Raw genomic sequence first — 18,291 nt, forward strand, 5'->3', positions numbered from 1 at the left:
CAGATGAATTTAACTTGGCTTCTGTTCATTAAAAAAAACCTTTATGGGGGCATAATTTATGTGCAGGGAATGTCACCCATTTGAAGTATACATGATGAGTCTCAACAAATGTGCCCACTTATGTGATCACGTCAACAGTTAAGGTACTTTTCTACCCTTGCAGTGGCTCCCCAGACCTCCCCTCCCTGCAGCCTGTCCACACTCACCCTTGGCCCCAGCAGAGGGAGCACTGCTCTTATGGTGTCCTGTTTGTTGGTGTTTTGCTTGTTTTCCCTTTTCTTCTCTGTTCTCTCTTTTTTGTTGTGTGTTCTCTCTTCCTCCCTGCCTTGTGTCTCCCCACCAACCCTGTTCCTTCCTCCCTAGATTAGCAGCTAGGTGATGGTAATGAAAATGAAAATGGTGGAATCTTGAACTTTTCTACTGGAGCTAAATTCACTCCCTAATAATTTATCAGCTTTCTTCCATGTGATAAAAATTCTAGATAGAAGTTATTGTGTAATGAGGGCTCTTTTATCTTGCTGTTTAGTATTAGTTTAGAGCAAAGTAAGTTAAAATTTAACTGCCATTGTGTAAAGTACCTAATGCAGATGTACGACTGGGAAGTTGGTACGAAATGGATTTCTGTTAGATGAATCATATTTTCTAATTTTGGAAATAGATTTGGTGGGAACAAGTTTTAGCTCAGAATCTCCATGAAAGCTCTGAAGGAACACCCAGCCAGCCGGTCACAGATCCTGCTTTGGAAGGTGCGCGGTGATCTTCTCATGGACTTTAGTAGTCATGTGAAACACACAAACGCTGTGAAACTGACACGATATTGCAGCATTTGGATGCTAGAATCCTAAGAAGAGGGCACCGCCCACGGGAGTGGCTTTGTAACAGTTTGTCCTTTTGTCCCCTTCTCGGGATCCCTCGGCCCCAAGAAGGTAAAGCAGGGTTCTGCTCCAGCCCAGTGCTTTGGGCAGCAGGCCCTTCTCTGCCTCCCTCTTTGTCTGCTTTTGCCCTCTGTAGCTCCCAGTGCAGCTTGCAGTCCACTTGTGCTGTGACAGAACTGTAAATGTGGTGCTGTCCTGAACCCTGTGTCTGCCTTACTCAGTGTATTCTGACCCGACACAGCTCTGTGTAGATGGTTGGTGCTCAGCGCATATGGTTAAGTCAGCAAAATTCCCGTTGCGCCTCGACTGCCTGAGCAGTGTCCTCTCTGCACACCACTTTGTAGAGTTGAAAGTGTGCTGTGACTGTTCGGTAGCTGTCGCTGAGCATCTGTCACCTAGCAGGCCTGATCAGTGTAGTTTAGTGAAGAAATTAGACTTTTTTAGGCGGGCACTGACGTTCTTTTTTACTTTGTTCAGATCTAATTCACATCCCATAGAATTCACCCATTTCAATACGAGTACATTTCGGTGGTTTTTGGTGTGTTCCTGGAGCTGTGCAACCATCAGCACAGCCCATGTCAGAGCATTTCGCCACTCCAGAAGGAAACCCCGGATGCATTAGCAGCGACTTCTCATTTCCCGTTCCCCTGAACCCTTGGCGATCACAGTCTGCTTTCTGTCTCTAGAGATTTGCCTCTTCTAGACATTTCACAGGAGTGGAATCATACAGCACGTGGCCCTTCGTGCCTGACTTTTACTCAGCATGGTTTTCAGGGTTCATCCATGTGGTCGCATGGATTAGCCTGGGGACATTTCCACACCCCTGCTGCTTTGTCCTTGTTAGATCCAGGAGATGCCTTCGGAGCTGGCAGAATGCTCCCAGTTGCCCAGTCCAGCACCCCCTCACGTCCACTAGAGAGGAAGTTCAGACTTCGTCACTCTCGAAACGAACGAGTTTGTTAGTCCTTCGTCTTTCCTCCTCTCTCCCAAATTCAGCCTTGCTGGGTTGGATGCTGAGGGAGGAGAAGACGTCGTGTCTCTCAGCCTCTTGGTAGCTGTGCCTGGTTCTGTCCTCTCACCCGGCGAGGCTTGGCTTGATGCCCGTCAGCTGGCGGTGGTTCTGGGAGCTGGCTCACCGGTGTGTCACTGCCTTGGGAAACCGAGTACCGTGCACACGCGGCAGGGTGCTCATCGATCGCTGCCTCGTAGCTTTATTTTTTCTCTCAGAGGCTGATCTTCTATTTCCGCGCGTCCTTCTGAAGGCAGAACGTTGCTTTGGTGGCACCCTCTGTTTGTATTCGTGCTTTTAGAGATGAGATTTTGAAAGTGGGACTGAAGGCGCAGCACGCGGTGCTCCAGCGCCCCCTAGCGCCGCGCTGGGGTGGGAGTCCCCGTGCCTCCGGTGTGTGGCTTCCCGCGGTCTGTGCAGGACGCGGACGCGGTGCAGGCGATGGCCAGCATCTTTCCTTCTCACCTTCCTGGGGTGACATCGCGTCTTTGTTTTTTCCTTTAGTGTGAACGTGGTGTTTCCAGGTTTGCCTAGCCCCTTCTTCAGCGTTCTCAGAGCCAGGCCCTCCCTGCAGGGGCCAGATCGGGTCTCCAGAAGGTGAAACCCAGAGCAGCTGTGCCCAGGGGCTGTGCTTCAGCCTGGGGGCGGGTTTCCGTCCTGTGTTGTGGGTTTGCCCTGTTTTCCGGAAGCACTTTCTACGTCTTTGTTGTTGTTGTTGTTGTTGTTGTTGTTGTTGTTATCATGTCCTTTCTAGAAAGGATCAGAAAATAATCAAATGTGAACAGTGGGAGTTCTGAAAGCCTGAGCTGGAATTAGTTGGAAATGAGGAGAAGTCAGCTGTGTCCCCGGTCGTGGGCGAGAGCCTCTGCACCTCACAGGCTTGCTTCCTGGAGAAGGGGCTTGGGGAGCCCAGAAGCCCGTGGGGCATGCCCCTGACCGCGGGCCTTTCCCGTGGGCATCATGGCAGCTGGGAAGGGAGCCTTCGATGGTTGCTTTCCTGTTCCTTCTCGTGACTCCATTATTCATCCACCTCAGGTGGGGGTTGCTGAAAACCTAGACGGAGTTTCCAGCTTTGCTTTACAGAGTCTGCTACAGCTGTTGAGAGAGTAAAATTATTAATGGCAATGTAAACATTTCTGTAGTGCAGGTGGGCCAACAGAGGGCCTTCAGGCACCTTCTTTTGTTCTGTCCTCACTGAACCCATTGACTGAGCATCTGTCTGTGCTGGGCCCAGTGCCCGGCTTTGGAAATGCAAGAAAGAATGCACTTACTCCTACTGTTTCTTCTTCATGCAGACTCAGTTGTCCTGTCGTATCTTTTTCTGCTCTTTCTTACAGGACAGAACTCATTCATGCGGCCGGTGGCTTTTTCTTCCCCAATAAATTACAAATCCTGTGAAATCAGGCAGAGTCATGTTTCTTTTTTATTATTTTTTTTAATCTTGATTTTTGAGAGAGAGAGAAAGAGACAGAGAGAGACAGAGTGTGAACCGGGGAGGAATAGAGGGAGAGGGAGACACAGAATCCGAAGCAGGCTCCAGGCTCTGAGCTGTCAGCACAGAGCCCGATGTGGGGCTCGAACTCATGAACCGCAAGTTCATGACCTCAGCCGATGTCGGATGCTCAACTGCCTGAACCACCCAGGAGCTCCGTATTTACCTTTTTTTTTTTAACCCAGACTCCTACAATATTTTTTCCCTAAAAAGACTTTAGAATGTATTTATTAATACTTCTCCAGAGGAAGGAGAATGTTTCATACTCACATAAAGAGAGGGGTTAAAGGTTAGTCTCACAAATGAGTGTTTTCAGCTTTGACTTTTAAGTTAAATCTCTTTATTTGGGAATAATTTCAGATTTACAGAAGTTGCAAAAATAAGAACGGTACAAAGAACCCCCATTTACTCCTTTACCCAGATCGACCCTTTGGGGGCGCCTGGGTGGCTCATCACTTGAGCATTAACCCTTGATTTCGACTCAGGTCATGATCCCAGGGTCATGGGATTGAGCCCTATGCAGAGCCTGCTTAAGATTCTGTCTCCCTCTGCCCCCCCCCCCCCCCCCCGCCGTCTCTGTCTTTCTCTCTCTCTCACTTAAAAAAAAAATAAAAGCTTTAACCCCCTTTGCATAGTCATTTATGTGTGTGCCTGAGTTCTCTCTCCACAGACATATTCCCAAACTCACTCACTTAACACGTGCGTGTGCAGATACACGTTTTGTCATCCACCCTCTGAGATTTGAGAGATTACACACGCCATGATCTTTTACCTTGCATATGCCTGAAGGTATTTCCTAAGAATGGGAATATTCTCTTACATAACCACAGCTGGACAGTTCCCGCGTTCATAAATTTACATTGAGACCGTACTTTCTATAACCTGCCGTCCGTATTCTAATTTTGTCAGTTGACCTAAGAATCTCCTTTAGAGCGTCTCCCGTCTGGGACAGGATCCAGTCTGGGGCCGGGTGTTACCTTTAGTTGGCGGGTGTCTGTAGCTTCTGTAATCTGGGGCTTTTCTACAGCCTTCGCAACACTGAATTTTTGAAGAACGTAGTCCCGCCCCTCTATTTTGGTCACGTTCTTCATTTTGCCAAACACCTGAAATATTTTGTGATGGAAAATTAAGAAGGCTTTTGGAGAAGGAGATGGTAGAACCTGAACACTTAATGGCAGTTTGGTTCCCCTCCTCAGTGTCCCCACACTGTTGCCTGAGCCCTTAGGTATAATTTTAGTTCAATAATTTTGTCAGTAAAATGCAGGGCCGTGTGATTTATGTCCACTCACCGGGGTTTGAGTAAACACTTGGCCTTTGCTTTTGTAGTTTTTTATCAGGACATTAAAAAATTACCTTTTTTGCTCCTAATAAATTTATTTAAGCTAAATTTTATTTTATAAGCAACACTCTTATTTGCCTTTTTGGAACAATGTGGATAATAAAATGCTTATTCGTGGTAATGCTTCCTGTAGTCAGTTTTGGATGATACAGTTGATTTTGTTAAATCCTGAAATGATGTCACAGCCTCAGAGTTTATGTAGGGTATTTTCTTACATCCTTCCAAATGATTGTTTGCGTGGTTCCCAAAGAGGGTTCCCAAAGAGGCGGTAGTTAGTTATTTTGCCTAGAAAGGAGTTGTCCTTTTTCGTGCATGCACCGTGAAGGTGGGCAATTGCCTTTATTAAGCCTTCCCTTGCCTGACACCTCAGGGGCTTGACCTTGGCCGCCCTGTGAGAATGAATCCCCCAACTCTCAGGCCTTCCTACATCTGCGGTTACTTCCTTATATTTGGATTTCTGGTTAAATATAAGCCGTGTGTGTACAGACACATAGGAAGAAGACTCAGGCGGTTTATCTGCCATGAACATATGGGGAATACTCATTCTGTAGGAAGTAGAAATCCTAACCAGACTCCTCGGGGTGGTGAGCACCTTGTAGAAACGCTCACTCTTCTTGGTGCCGGCCTCTTAGCAATCCCTCCGTCATCTCAGTCACAGATTGAAACGACTGTTTCTTGTATTAGTGGGGTGTAACTGCTCGTGTTCGGAAACTCATGCGTTTGAAAGATTGAAGATCGGTCTGGCCTGATTGTGGCAAGAGGAGCGAGTGGACCGAGTTGTTTTCGGATACCCGTGTGCCAGTGTTGAGGGAATCACGTTGGAGTTGACCGCAGCTCCCGCTAGCCGTCTGTTGAGCGGTAAGTGATACTTTGGCGTTGTGTAGTTGATAGTTAGCAGTTGCTTAGGATGGCTTTTTTGGATTAAGCGTTTCATCAAGTCCTAATCTGTTGTCATTGAGACCTTGAGAGGAGCACAGGGCTGGTAACTGTTGTGCAGAGTGTGTGTCTTTGAGTAGTTGGGCAGTGATTTCGGTTGTTTGCGTTGACTTTTTGCGAGTAACTTTTTAAGTAAATTAGGTATTCCTATGGTTCAGAACTAAGAATTCTGGCAAGAGACCTGCTAGGAATCTGGTGCCACTGTCCTCCCTCCGGCTTTTCTTCCTTTTTGTGCCCAAAGAGCGTTTTCTTCATTTAACAGTATCCTGGAGACTCCTCCCCACCTGCACATCAAGCTTTTCCTCATTTTTCCCATTAGTCTCGTGATGAGATTGAAGGCACGTATCCTTGGAGAAACTATGGGCATGAAATGGTAATAAAAACGCCTTTAAAATCTGTAGGAAGGGTTTTCAGATCATACTTTAAAAATAAAGAAAGCAGCAAAAGTGGTGAAATTGAAAGTGACACAAGAGGGAAGCTTTCCTTGGCATCTTTCTGAGCATCGCCTGGTTGGGGGTGAGGCTTCTTCCAGCCCCCGGCTGTGGGGATGTGGCACCTGCAGGTGCCACCAGGAATTACGTGCCCGCCCCCCCCCCCCCTTATTGACACGATATTATGGAATCATCTGGAGATTTAGTTCTCCTGCTGCACTACCCGTATCTCTCTTGTGAACACCTCACATCGTATGTGAATGACAATAAGAATGGGTGCTTAGAAAGTGTGACTCAGAGGTTTTTCCTTTTTAAGTTTCTTTATGGTGAGAGAGAGCGCCCGAGAGGCAGGGTGGGCAGAGGGAGGAATCCCAAGCAAGCTCTGCGCTGTCAGCGCAAGGCCCGATGCGGGGCTTGGTCCCACACACCATGAGATCGTGACTGAGCCAGGCAGGTGCCCCTGTACCGACCGACTCATTTTTAAAAGTAATTCTCTTCATTTTTGTCCTCACATGTCCTGTGAATATTTGTTGTCCATTCCTTGTATGGGGACTGAAGTCATTAGTGTTGTTTTTTTAAATGTTTTTCAGAGGGAGAGAGAGAGTGAGAGAGCGCGCGCGAGCACAAGCTGGGGAGGGGCAGAGAGAGAGGGAGACACAGAATCCGAAGCAGGCTTCAGGCTCCCGGCACAGAGCCCGACACGGTGCTTGAACTCATGAATCGTAAGATCATGAGCCGAGCTGAAGTCAGACGCTCGACCCACTGAGCCACCCAGGTGCCCCTGAAGTCATTAGTGTTTTAGTGGGTTGTGCGTTTCCTTGGCAATTAGGAGGGTTACTGTTTTTCCAACAGGCTTCCGCTGCGAATATTTCATCACTCCCAAAAGTTCCCTTGTGCTTCTTTGTAATCAGTCCTTCCCCAGCCCTTGACACAGCCACTGAGCTGTTTTCTCTCCTTACAGTTTTGCCCTAGAATGTTACACAAGTGTAATCATACCACATGTAGCTTTTTAAGTCAGACTTCTTTCACTTATCATGATGCTTTTGAGGGCCATTGAGTAGTGTTTCATTTTATAGACGTACCATGTTCGCCTCTTGATGGACGTTTGGGTTGTTCCCAGTTTTTAAAAAAAAATTTTTTTTTAATGTTTATTTACTATTGAGAGACAGAGAGACACAGAGCGTGAGCAGGGGAGGGGTAGAGAGAGGGGGAGACACAGAATCTGAAGCAGGCTCCAGGCTCCGAGCTGTCAGCACAGAACCCGATGCGGGGCTCAAACTCACAAACTGTGAGATCATGACCTGAGTCGGTCACTCAACCAACTGAGCCACCCAGGCGCCCCTGGGTTGTTTCCAGTTTTGAATAGGGCTGCTATAAACATCAGCCTACAGGGTTTTGTTTTTTGTTTTTTGTTTTTGTGGACATAGGTTTCCATTTCTCTTGGGTGAGTGAGGAGGCATGGGATTGCTGGGTCTGATGGTAAGTAATTTTATAAGAAACTGCCTGGCTCTTTTCCAGAGTGGCTGTGCCATTCTGCATTTGTGTCGGCCATGTAGAAAGTCCCAGTCGTTCCAAATCCTTGTCAGCATTTGGTATTGTTGGAAATATTTTCTCTTAGTTTGGCTTGTCTTTTCATTCCCTCCTGAGCACATTTTGAGGTTTATTTATATCTAGACTCTACGATCTCTGTCTGTAGTGGGAATACCAGCCAGCGCTGTCATTTCGTTGCACCCTGCTTCCCCTCCCCACCGTTTCTCCCGCTTCCTTTCCACTGAAAGATACCTTTCCCTTCCATTGCGTGGTATTACACCAGACTGAAATTAATACAGGCTTTTCCTCAGTGCGGGAAATGATGATAAGGTCTAAGTTCAGAATGAAAGTATCGCAGGTGATTATTTTTAAATTGTTTCGAGACTGCTTATTTTCACCATTAGCATCAACACACAATTTCTTTGTGGATTTTTGCAAGTATATGGAAGTATTGTGTGAAGCTGTTCTTTTTTTTTTATATATATTTACAGTTTTGGTAGCTATTGCCAGAGAGCCCTCCAAAAATATTTTCCTGAAAAGTATTGGTGCATTCTTACTGACAGGCTGTGAGAGTTAATTGGCATTTATCTACATTTACAATAAGACTGGGCATTATCCACATCTATAATATGTAGTTACTGGTTACATTTGATTACATGCTTGTAAATTTCCCTGTAGGTTATTGAGCTCCATTAGAGCAGAGGAGCCCTAACTCTGCTTACCATTTTCTTTTTTTTCCCTTTATTTTAGAGAGTGTGAGAGCACAAGCAGTGGGGAGGGGCGGGGGGGGGGGGGGAGAGAGAGAGGGAGAGGGAGGGAGGGAGGGAGGGAGGGAGAATCTCAGGCAGGGCTCCATACTCAGTGTGGAGCCCAGGTAGGGCTCAATCCCACCACCCTGGGATCGTGATCCAAGGCGAAGTCAAGAGTTGGACGCTCAACTGACTGAACCACCCGGGTGCCCCTCTGCTTACCATTTTTATCCCCAGCAACCGATCATCGTGCTTGGCAGTTAGTAGGCTCTAAATAATTGTTGATTATATGAATGAATAATTCAGTGAGTGTTCTCTGTTGTAGAAATCTGGTCATACTGATTCTTTTCAGTGACTTATTTTTAGAAGGTTCGGGGAGAATATGAACTGCTAGGTACTTGCCAAACTTGCTTCCGTGCAGGTAAACCAGTTGTTTTTTCAGAAAGTCACATTCAGAATTCTGTGAAGCAGGAGTTCACAAGTAGGCTTGTATCTGTTCAATAATATGTTTATGTGGGGGAACCTGGGTGGCTTAGTTGGTGAAGTGTCTGCGTCTTGCTTTCGGCTCAGGTCATGATCTCGTGGTTTTGTGAGTTTGGACCCTGGTCGCGCTCTGCCCTGGTAGCTTGGAGCCTGCTTGGGATTCTCTCCCCCTCTGTCTCTGCCCCTCCCCCACTCTCACCGTCTCTGTTTCTCAGATAGATGAATAAATTTACAATAATAAAAATAATATAAAAAATTAAAAAATACTTTGGGGCACCTGGGTGGCTGGCTCATTCAGTTAAGCATCCAACTTCGGCTCAGGTCATGATCTCACAGTTTGTAAGGAGTTCGAGGCCCGTGTTGGGCTCTATGCTGACAGCCCAGAGCCTGGAGCCTGCTTTGGACTCTGTCTCCCTCTGTCTTTGCCCCTCCCCCACTCGTGAGCACGCATGCTCGCTCTCGCTCGCTCGCTCTTGCTCGCTCGCTCTCTCGCTCTCTCACAGAAGCAATAAATGAATAAACTTTAAAAAATACGTTTGTCTGTGCATCATATTTAAATGAAACTTCAGGATAAAAAAAATCACATATATATCTTAAATATCATTCATCAGGATCATTAGCATTTTTCTTGTTTTGGATTTCCCTGTCTTGCCTTTTGAACCACGTTTTCTGCTTTTCATTAGTATGTGCGGCGGAGAGGGCTGAAATGGAGATAGTGACATGAGTCGACAGACAGGTAAACGGAACACCTGGAAGGGTTTGTGATCCCGAAGGTTTTCCTTCAGGATAAGTGTGGTGCACACAGTTGACCTGTTTCAGAATAGGCTTTATCAATTTCAGAGTGTTCTTTGACAGTTGGCGGAAACGGCTAAGCATTTTCTTGTTTGTGATCGGAAAATCACACCTCGGAATCTTTTCTGCCGACCCTTGATCGGTTTAATTGAGAAAGGGTCTTGGGTGTTCTGGCCTACGTATTTCATAGGATTGGTATAGTCTGTAGCATCTTGCCTGAAAATATAAATTGTATATTTTATGTGATCGGTGGCTTTTTTTTTTTCCAGTATATTTTTGGAGACTTTAGCCCTGATGAATTCAATCAGTTCTTTGTGACTCCTCGCTCTTCAGTTGAGGTAAGACGAAACAGTGTTTTGTTTGAATATGTGTATAGATATAACTAATGGTTACGTTTTAGTTTTGAGTTTTTAATTTTGCCTGTTGATAAGGAAATCCAACGTACAGAAAAGCGCAGAGACTAATACAAGAAATGCCCAAACTCACCGAGCGGATTTGACTCCTGTTAACATTTTGCTGTATTTATTAAACAGCAAAACGTCACAGATACCGTCGTGGCCTCCCTTGTACCCGTTCCCACCTCCTGCCTTCCCTCCCCAGAAGTAACAACTCTGCCGGATTGGTATTGTTTTCGGACTGTCGTCTTCACCTTTCACTACATACGTGGTTGTCAACAGATTGTCGCACCATATTGTTTCCTGTGGTTTAAATGGTAAACCGAGTCATACTGCGGTTGGCTCTTGAACGGCACGGGGATTGGGAGTGCCGACCCCAGCGCAGTTGCAAATCCGCAATAACTTTTGATTCCTCGCAACTTAACTACCTGTTGTTGACCGGAAGCCTTACCGATGACAATGGTAACAGTTGATTACCACATTTTGGGTTTTATAAGTATTATATACTGTATTCTCAGAACCAAGTAAGCTAGAGAAAAGGAAAGGTTAAAATAATAAGGAAGACAAAATACATTTACAGTACTGTTCTGTGTTTTTGGAAAAAAATCCGCCTGACGTGGGCCTGCACGGTTCACACCCGTGTTGTCCAAGGGTCAGCTGTAGATTCATCCTTTTGTAGTTTGTTTCTTTGAAGGTAACATTCTTTACATTCATGCTCTGATGAATGTACGTTCATGTTCTACATTCATGTTCTTTGATTTCAATTTCTCGATACCGTCAGTAGAACGTACCACAGCTCGTTTGCCTTGTTTCCTGTTGAGGACCGTTTAGATCTTTGGTTCCTACGCTACTACAGAAACGTTGCGGTAAACATATTTTACTGTGTGTCCTCATGCTCTGTGGGTTTCTCCAAGGTCTGCTCCTAGGGGTGGGATTGCTGGGGCCACCAGGAGTAAGTGTTTAGTTTTACTGGCTACTCTGCTCATCTGCTTTCTGAGGGTTTCACCGTCTGCATGGCCACCAGCTGTGCGTGAGCGCTGTCACCATCTCAGTTAAAGAAAAGTTCGCTTATTCTCACTACAGGTGTGCTCAAAACTTTTGTGAATCTGCCGGGCTGGTTATGAATGGGTTCTCACTGTTTTAATTTACAATATTCCCAGGGTGCAAAGTTGAGAACCGCTTCATTACTTTCGTATGCCCAGCCCTTCTGTGAATTACCTGTCTCCCTTGTCCGCATTTTTTATTAAGTGGCTTGTCTTTTTCTTATTGCTTACAGGACTCATAGTCTTTGGTTTTGCATATTACAAGTATCTTTTCCTGGCACGAGGGCTTTAAAAAATTTGTGTGTGTGTGTGTCTTTATTTTGAGAGACAGAGTGTGAGTGAGGGGAAGGGCAGAGAGAGGGGGCAACCCAGAATCTGAAGCAGGCTCTGAGCTGTCAGCACAGAGCCAGACGCGGGGCTCGAACTCACAGACTGAAATCATGACCTGAGCTGAAGCCGGACATGTAACTGAGTGAGCCATCCAGGTGCCCCTAGCACGGGGGCTTTTTAAAAACTTCATGTGAGATGCACATTTCTTTTCTTGCTTGCTTGCTTGCTTGCTTGCTTGCTTGCTTGCTTGCTTGCTTGCTGGGTATGGGAAGTAAGTTTTTAACTTTGATGCCAAACGTCTTGTTTTTTTTCCTTCCGGTTTATAAATGTCTTTAAGAAATTCTTCCCTGCCCTGACATAGCAAAGACACCATTTTTTTTTCTGAAAGTTTTAAGGTTTTTGTGTTCACTGTAGTATGCAGTGCAGCTGAAATGGACTTCGCTGTGTATGTGCGGTGGGGCTTGACCTCGTCCTCTGCCTTGGCCGCAGGGAGCTGTCCCAGTGCTGGGCCCTCAGCTGGCCCTTTGCTCTGGCCCTTGTGCTTGATCTCTGCAACGGTGCCACTTGTTTTAATTGTAGTCTGTCTTCTGGGAGGGCCCTCACCCTCTTGTGCTTACCCCAAGTGTTTTGGTCCTCCTTCTTCCTTAACTGTTCCTTAAGAATCTGTGATCAGCATGCCACGTTCCATGAAATATCCCATTGAGATTTCAGTTAGAATTGTGTTAATTATGGGCTCATTTGTAGGAGAATTCACAATTTTATGAGAGTTTTCCTAAACACGATTTTGGTACATTTCACCATTCAGGTCTTTTACATGTAATTAATGATTTCTGTTTTAGTTTAATAAAACTGATCTGGAATATTTTTTCATATTCGTATTTTAAATATGAAAACTGTTGAAATTGTATCGAAAAGAACAAAGGGAGGTACGAGTAAGGATAAGGATAAGGACGTTGATGAGACCTAACCAGCCACTTGAGTGTTTTTGTGTGGAGTTCTTTTTACTTGGCAAGATGGAGCAGAAGATACTGACTCCTTAGGATTGGAGCCACACGGCCCGCGTTGCCTGTGGCCTTGGCCAGTCCTGCCCGTTTCACCTTGGCTTCTTGAACTCGAGACTCTGGGGCTGGAGAGGAAGGATTAAATGACAGCGTGTTGAAAGCGTTACTTCAGCTGCACAGACTAGAGAGCGATTTATTGGTTTCTCCTCTTTGACTTCAGGAAAAAGGAAGAAATCACTGAAAGCAAAGCTTGGTCAGGTTACAGTTTAGAAGGTGAATAATTCCCTTCAGTGCCCATCTCCATCTGTTTTGTGTTCATTGATGGTGAGGGCGTTTTAAGGAATCTAAGGATAGGAGCCAGGAAACCGTGAACGCTGCGTTATAGAGTGTATTTCCTAAGGCAACAAAATGCATCTGTGCATGTTAGATTTTGTAGAATGAGGCTTGGAGTTGAGTGTGTCCTGACAGAAAAAATAACAATTAGGAAAAACATGATCGTCCCGTATTCCCCAAGTGTTAGTATAATTGAGGTTCTACTCTGTGTACTAATGGTTCGAGTTTTAAGTCATTTCTGTCTTTGAATCACAGTAGAATACAGAGGCACCTGCCAGGGACAGGACAGCCTGTGCGCTTGGCAATTAAGGTTTCAAAAGATGAGAAAGCCCCACTCGTGTATTTTACAAAAGCCTTTCGCAAGTGCGTGCATTTGTGTGCGTTTGTGAGAGCCTGTTTGCAGGGAAGTGTCAGAGTAAAAACGTGGGTTTTCTTTCCTGTGATGTGAAGGTAGAGAATGTACCATATTTCAGAGTCTGGAGAGCTGCGCTCCTTGGTCACTCTGCTACTCAAGTAGGCCTGGTGGCTCTGGCAGTTTCCTCCCACTCATCGTGCTTCCTTATAGGAAAACGGGGGTGTTTGTTTACCTCTCAGAATGTTGGGCAGTCATTAGTTACTGTGGAAGACGTTCGCACATAAGGATTTGATGGTAAAGTCGTGTCAGGCTTTTACTGTACAAATAATGGCTGTGTCTTAACAGAATGAGTTTATAGCCAGAAATCTTCGTAAGTCTGGCTCATTTCTGGGTCTTCTGTGTTTTCGCTTTTGAATATGCGTTGCGTTTGGGGGCAGGTATGACAGATGTCGTCTGCCAGAATCACATATGGTCCAGTGACCCGCAGAGGGGAAACACAGGCTAATTAATGCGATTGGGCCAAGCTCTCTCTCTGTCGTAATTGTTGTAATTCAGGAGTCTGGAGCGTACTAGCAGCATCACCACGTGGGGCACAGACTGTTTCGTGGCGTGCCGTGTGGTTGCATGGGTGGGTGTGTGGGTGCTGTTGTCTCCTGGTGCTGTGGCCTCGTGGCTCGGGCCTTTGCCCTCGCGCTGAGAACGGCGGTGGCTCCTGCCCGCGCCGTGCCTGCCGTGTGGCCGTCGTGGGAACTCGCACCAGCCCTGTTCCTCATGTACTTCTTTGGCTGGTAGGAATTTGAGAAGCGTTTTTTTCCTCTCCCTGGGGCCAAGAACTGAAAAAACAAAGTGTGAGAAACATAAAGTGTTAAACTGTAGGAACATTCTGCTTTTCTCCCGTTCTCTCAGCTGAGTGTTGGACTCCCTTTTACTTTCCCTGTTTGAAAGCTTGCCCCTGGCCAGACAGGACGGTCAGTAGTTGAACAGAGTCCGAAGAAACCCTCTCAGCTGGTTTCTGTATGTGATCTTAAATATTAGTAGAAATTTAAAGGTCACATACCGCATATCTTTTTTTTATCAAGCTGGCCTCTAGTTTGTAAGCCAGCGTGATTTAAAAATGAATTTCTCCAGCTGGAAGAAACACAGTCAATTTACTGAATAAGCATGCTTTGAAGCCCGGTCGTCATCATGTCAGTAGTGTTCACAAATAAGGGGTGAATGAATGCTCCTTGTTCTTGGGACTTCCGGAACTTCAGTATTGGGGGCAACACGCACACATGCTTAGTGCAGTTACGGGAAAAACAAGACCAGAGCGGGATGGGCCACGCTGCAGACGCTGAGGGTGTGTGTGTCTGTGCGTGCGTGGGTGTGGGTCTGGCTATGGAGAGTTAAGACTGTTCCTCTCAGGGGTTTGGTGTCCTTGTGGGGCTTCAGAGGACAGACTTGAGGTTCACGAGGGGCTTTTAGACGGCGGAACAAATGGGGGCAGTGCCAAAAGGTTTTGAGACGTTAGTTCATGAAATGTAATCGACACAAAATTGTGTAAGCTTAATAAGGTGCGTGCCACATCTGATACATTTATATTGCAAGATTGCTGTCGTAGAGTTAGCTGTGTCTCGTCACAGAGTTGCCGTTTCCTTTAGTCGTGACAACGGTTAAACTCTGGTCTCTCAGGCTTCAAGTTCACAGCCAGGTTTGCTGCCTGTAATCTGTGTAGTGTGTCACCTGTCCAGGGCTTACCTGCGACTTGCAGGTACTTACCCCTCAGCAGCGTCTCTCCCGTTCCCCCAGTCCACAGCCTTGGGAACTACCCACCGTTCCACTCTTTGGGTTTTGGATTTGAGGTGTTTTCGTTTTTGAGATTCCAGAGGTAAGGGATGTCATATATAGTATTTGTTGAAAACATTACCTTCTTCATCAAAGGGCCCAAGCAGTGACTTCTCCAGACGGTGGCGCTATTCTCAGCCTGAGTTGATCTCACTTTGTACCTGATGTCGCGAGATGTCAGCTTCTTGCGTTGCTCACCGTGCATGTGTGTGTGAGAGCTTTATGGTTTTGCTTCAGTTTGAAAGTCTGTATGCTCGTAAATAGCTGCACGGTTAAAGAGGGAACTTTGAACAACTCTTACAATTTCATTCCGCTGTCTATAATAAATCCACATTTACCAGAGACTAAGGGGCATCTTATGAATGGTAGAGGTTTGTTGAATTAAAGGTGCCATGTGCTTACAAAGTAAAAAAATACACACACACACACACACACACACACACACACACTTTTGTGCCAGAACTCATTCCAGCGTCACTAATTCCCACATTTGCACTCTTACCAGATTAGTAACTCAAGAGTGTTTTAAACACCAGCAGGTTGTCAGTGTTGCCCTGGAGTCTGCTGGGGTGGGAGGTCTGTTTTCGGGACCTGCCTCTACCCCTTACCACAGTGTGTGTAAATACAGTGTGATTAAAAAACTAAGCACTTTCGGTGCCTTACGGTTGTATAGATTTCTGTCACCAGGGGGCACCCTGCAGTCACTGATAGAGAAAGAGAAGGCCCTCTGCATCCGGGAGCTTGATAAACTTCCCTTGTGGCTGCAGAGGAACGGGAAGCGACTGGTCCTCACGTGCGCCCTTTTTGCTCCGTGCGTCTGTGCCAGAGGTCAATGCTGCAGCACCCCGTGCGAGGTGCGAGTCCCAGGGTAGCCCCTGGCCGCACCCGGAATGGGTTCTCCTGGTGTCTCAGTGGATGGGAACCGTGCGCCCCCTAGTGGGAATACGTGGTGGAAACATGCATAGCTCTCAGGTCCTGAAAGTGTTCACTTCCTTTTGTTTTTTTTTGTTTTGTTTTTAAAAAATTTTTTTAACCTTTATTGATTTTTGAGAGAGAGAGAGAGAGAGCGAGAGCATGAACGGGGGAGGTTCAGAGAGAGAGGGAGACACAGAATCCAAAACAGGCTCCAGGCTCTGAGCTGTCAGCACAGAGCCCGACGCGGGGCTCGAACTCACGACCGTGAGATATGACCTGAGCCGAAGTCAGACGCTCCACCGACGGAGCCACCCAGGCGCCCCTGTTCAGTTCCTTTTGAACTCCTCTTGGTTTCCTTAGGTTCTCTGGGGGAGAGAACTTGGTTACTTGGAGTGATAAGTGTTTGTCTCCGTGATTATTGAGTCGACTTGCTGAGAGTTAATTGGAGAAATCAGCCGAGGAAGCCACTCACGCAGCAGTTCTCGGACAGTGGCGGGCGTGACAGTCCCCGGGGCCTGTCCAGGAAGCCCAGGCGCTGCGGGGGGACACGCTTGGAAGAGGGGCTGTGTTAGGGTGTCGTTGCTTTGCTCTTCTGTTCTTTCGTCAGGTCCACTTGCCTTAGCCCTTCCGTCCTAAGCATTCTTACCCCGAATGTGTCCGTTTGAAACATTTCCAAGTCTTAAATGCTATGGAGTAGCTAGGAAGAAGAAAAATTGGGGATATTCATAACACTACCTTCCTGCTTTTTACAAAGAGGTCAGATACTGGCTGTTTTGCTTTCTCTCTCCTAAACAAGGAATGTTTTTTCCAGCCTTTAATTCAGCTATTTAAGGCACTGTGTCAAAAAGGAGCCGTGATTCTCAGACTTCTCTGTGGGCTCTCGGCACTCTGCCCGTGGGCCTGGTCCTGGCCTCCACTGGCCGTGCTGACGCGTGTGAGGTGAACCTGAAACGCCGACGGGCAGTACGGGTCATCTTTGTCGGGGGCCCGGGACAAGTGGCCGCAGTACCTGTGGGCCACCTGACGTCCTGTGAGACGGGGGTGTTTGTCGTAGCATTGTATCGTAGTTGATTCACGTGTCCGTTGGAGTCCGTTTTTATTATTTTGCCTCATTTTTGGATCTTAATGGCAATATTTAAAAGCATTCCTGTGGTATTTTTTTCTTAAATGAAGGTGATTTAATCTTACCGTCAGTGTATGTTATTGTGGTAAACAAATGTCACGAGAAGTTGAACGGATAAAGAGTTTTAACAAAGTGTTGTTTTAATGAAGAAGCATGTGTTGGGTGTTAACATGTTGTTGAATTAAAATTTGTTTTCCAATTCCCTGTGCAGCTTCCTCCCTACAATGGAACAGTTCTGTGTGGCACACAAGCTCCCGATGAACTACCCGATGGTAAGCTGGTGTCTCCTCTACCCCCCGGACATGCGTGCTGGCCCTGTGTGCTTGGGGGGGGGGGGGGGACGGGCAGGAGGCCTGGAAGCCACGTTTCCTGCTCGTTCCTACTTTTCCAGTAAACATTGCCTTACTGCTCAGTGTTTTTGCTGTAAGCTATAGCATATTTGATCACTGCACCGTTTTGACTGAGGAGTTAAGTGTCTTCTGGGCTTCAGAGTATCAGATGTTCCAGGTTTAGCGAAGGAGTTGCTTGTTCGAGTCTGTTTTTCTCTTCACCGTTCTCAGCGGCACAGGTAGGTTTTTCACGGCCAGTGCTTTCTGAGAAACTTCTCCGCGGGCTTCCTCCTGGTTGGGGAGGCTGCCGGGCCGCAGCTGCCGCCTCCCCGAGGGCGGGCGCAGAGCCGATTCCCGGAGACGGTGCCCGCTGAGATGCAGTGACTTTGTGTTGTCGAAGGCTGCGGGGTTTAAGGAGTGGCGGGTGGTTCGGTTACCGCGGGCTGCCGTCACCGCGCGGGTCGGGTCCGTGTGGACCGTGTTCAGTCTGGATCATTAAGGTCCCTCGCTGGCCTCGGAGAAGCGAACGCTGACCCTTTCCTTGGAGAGCCAGGGATCCGGTTCCCTGCTTCGTTAGCACGGGCTCTTAATTATAATGTAGACGTGTGCTTTGAAGAGACTGTCTGGACTTTGTGCACGGTAAAATCAGAGAGAGCCTGTGTCTCACGTTAGCAGCTGAGAAGCCGGCGTCTCGGAGATGGCGAGGGGAAGGGCAGTTCTGGTGGCGGCTCAGGACGGGACGGAGTGAAGTGAGCTGCAGGGAGCCGGCCCCCCTGGTGCCGCCCAGCCTCCAGGGCGGCTGTTGCCCGAGTCCGCTGGATTGCAGTCTGTCTCCGTGTATTCTGCACGTCGTAAGCATGCTGCAGGTGTCTCCTCGGTGCTTTAAGATGTCTCGTTCTTTTCCCTTTCATGTTACTCCTTTTATTCTTGTCCAGTTAACGGCCTCACCACCCGCCCAAGGGGCGCAGGCCGGAGACGGGAGGCCCTGCCAGCTCTTCCCAGCGTCC

General features: G+C 47.1%; 1 protein-coding gene across 1 annotated transcript in view; it reads left to right on the top strand.

Moving 5' to 3' along the window:
- The window catches only part of USP10 (ubiquitin specific peptidase 10), a 69,095-nt gene that overhangs the window by 19,416 nt on the left and 31,388 nt on the right, over positions 1 to 18,291 (top strand). Inside the window, exons 2-3 of the mRNA XM_023245536.2 lie at positions 9,906 to 9,974; positions 17,167 to 17,227. Of these exons, the coding sequence (XP_023101304.2) occupies positions 9,906 to 9,974; positions 17,167 to 17,227 (130 nt within the window). The remainder of the gene's footprint in view (positions 1 to 9,905; positions 9,975 to 17,166; positions 17,228 to 18,291) is intronic.

This window comes from Felis catus, chromosome E2 (genome assembly GCF_018350175.1).
Source record: "Felis catus isolate Fca126 chromosome E2, F.catus_Fca126_mat1.0, whole genome shotgun sequence".
NCBI lineage: Eukaryota > Metazoa > Chordata > Mammalia > Carnivora > Felidae > Felis > Felis catus.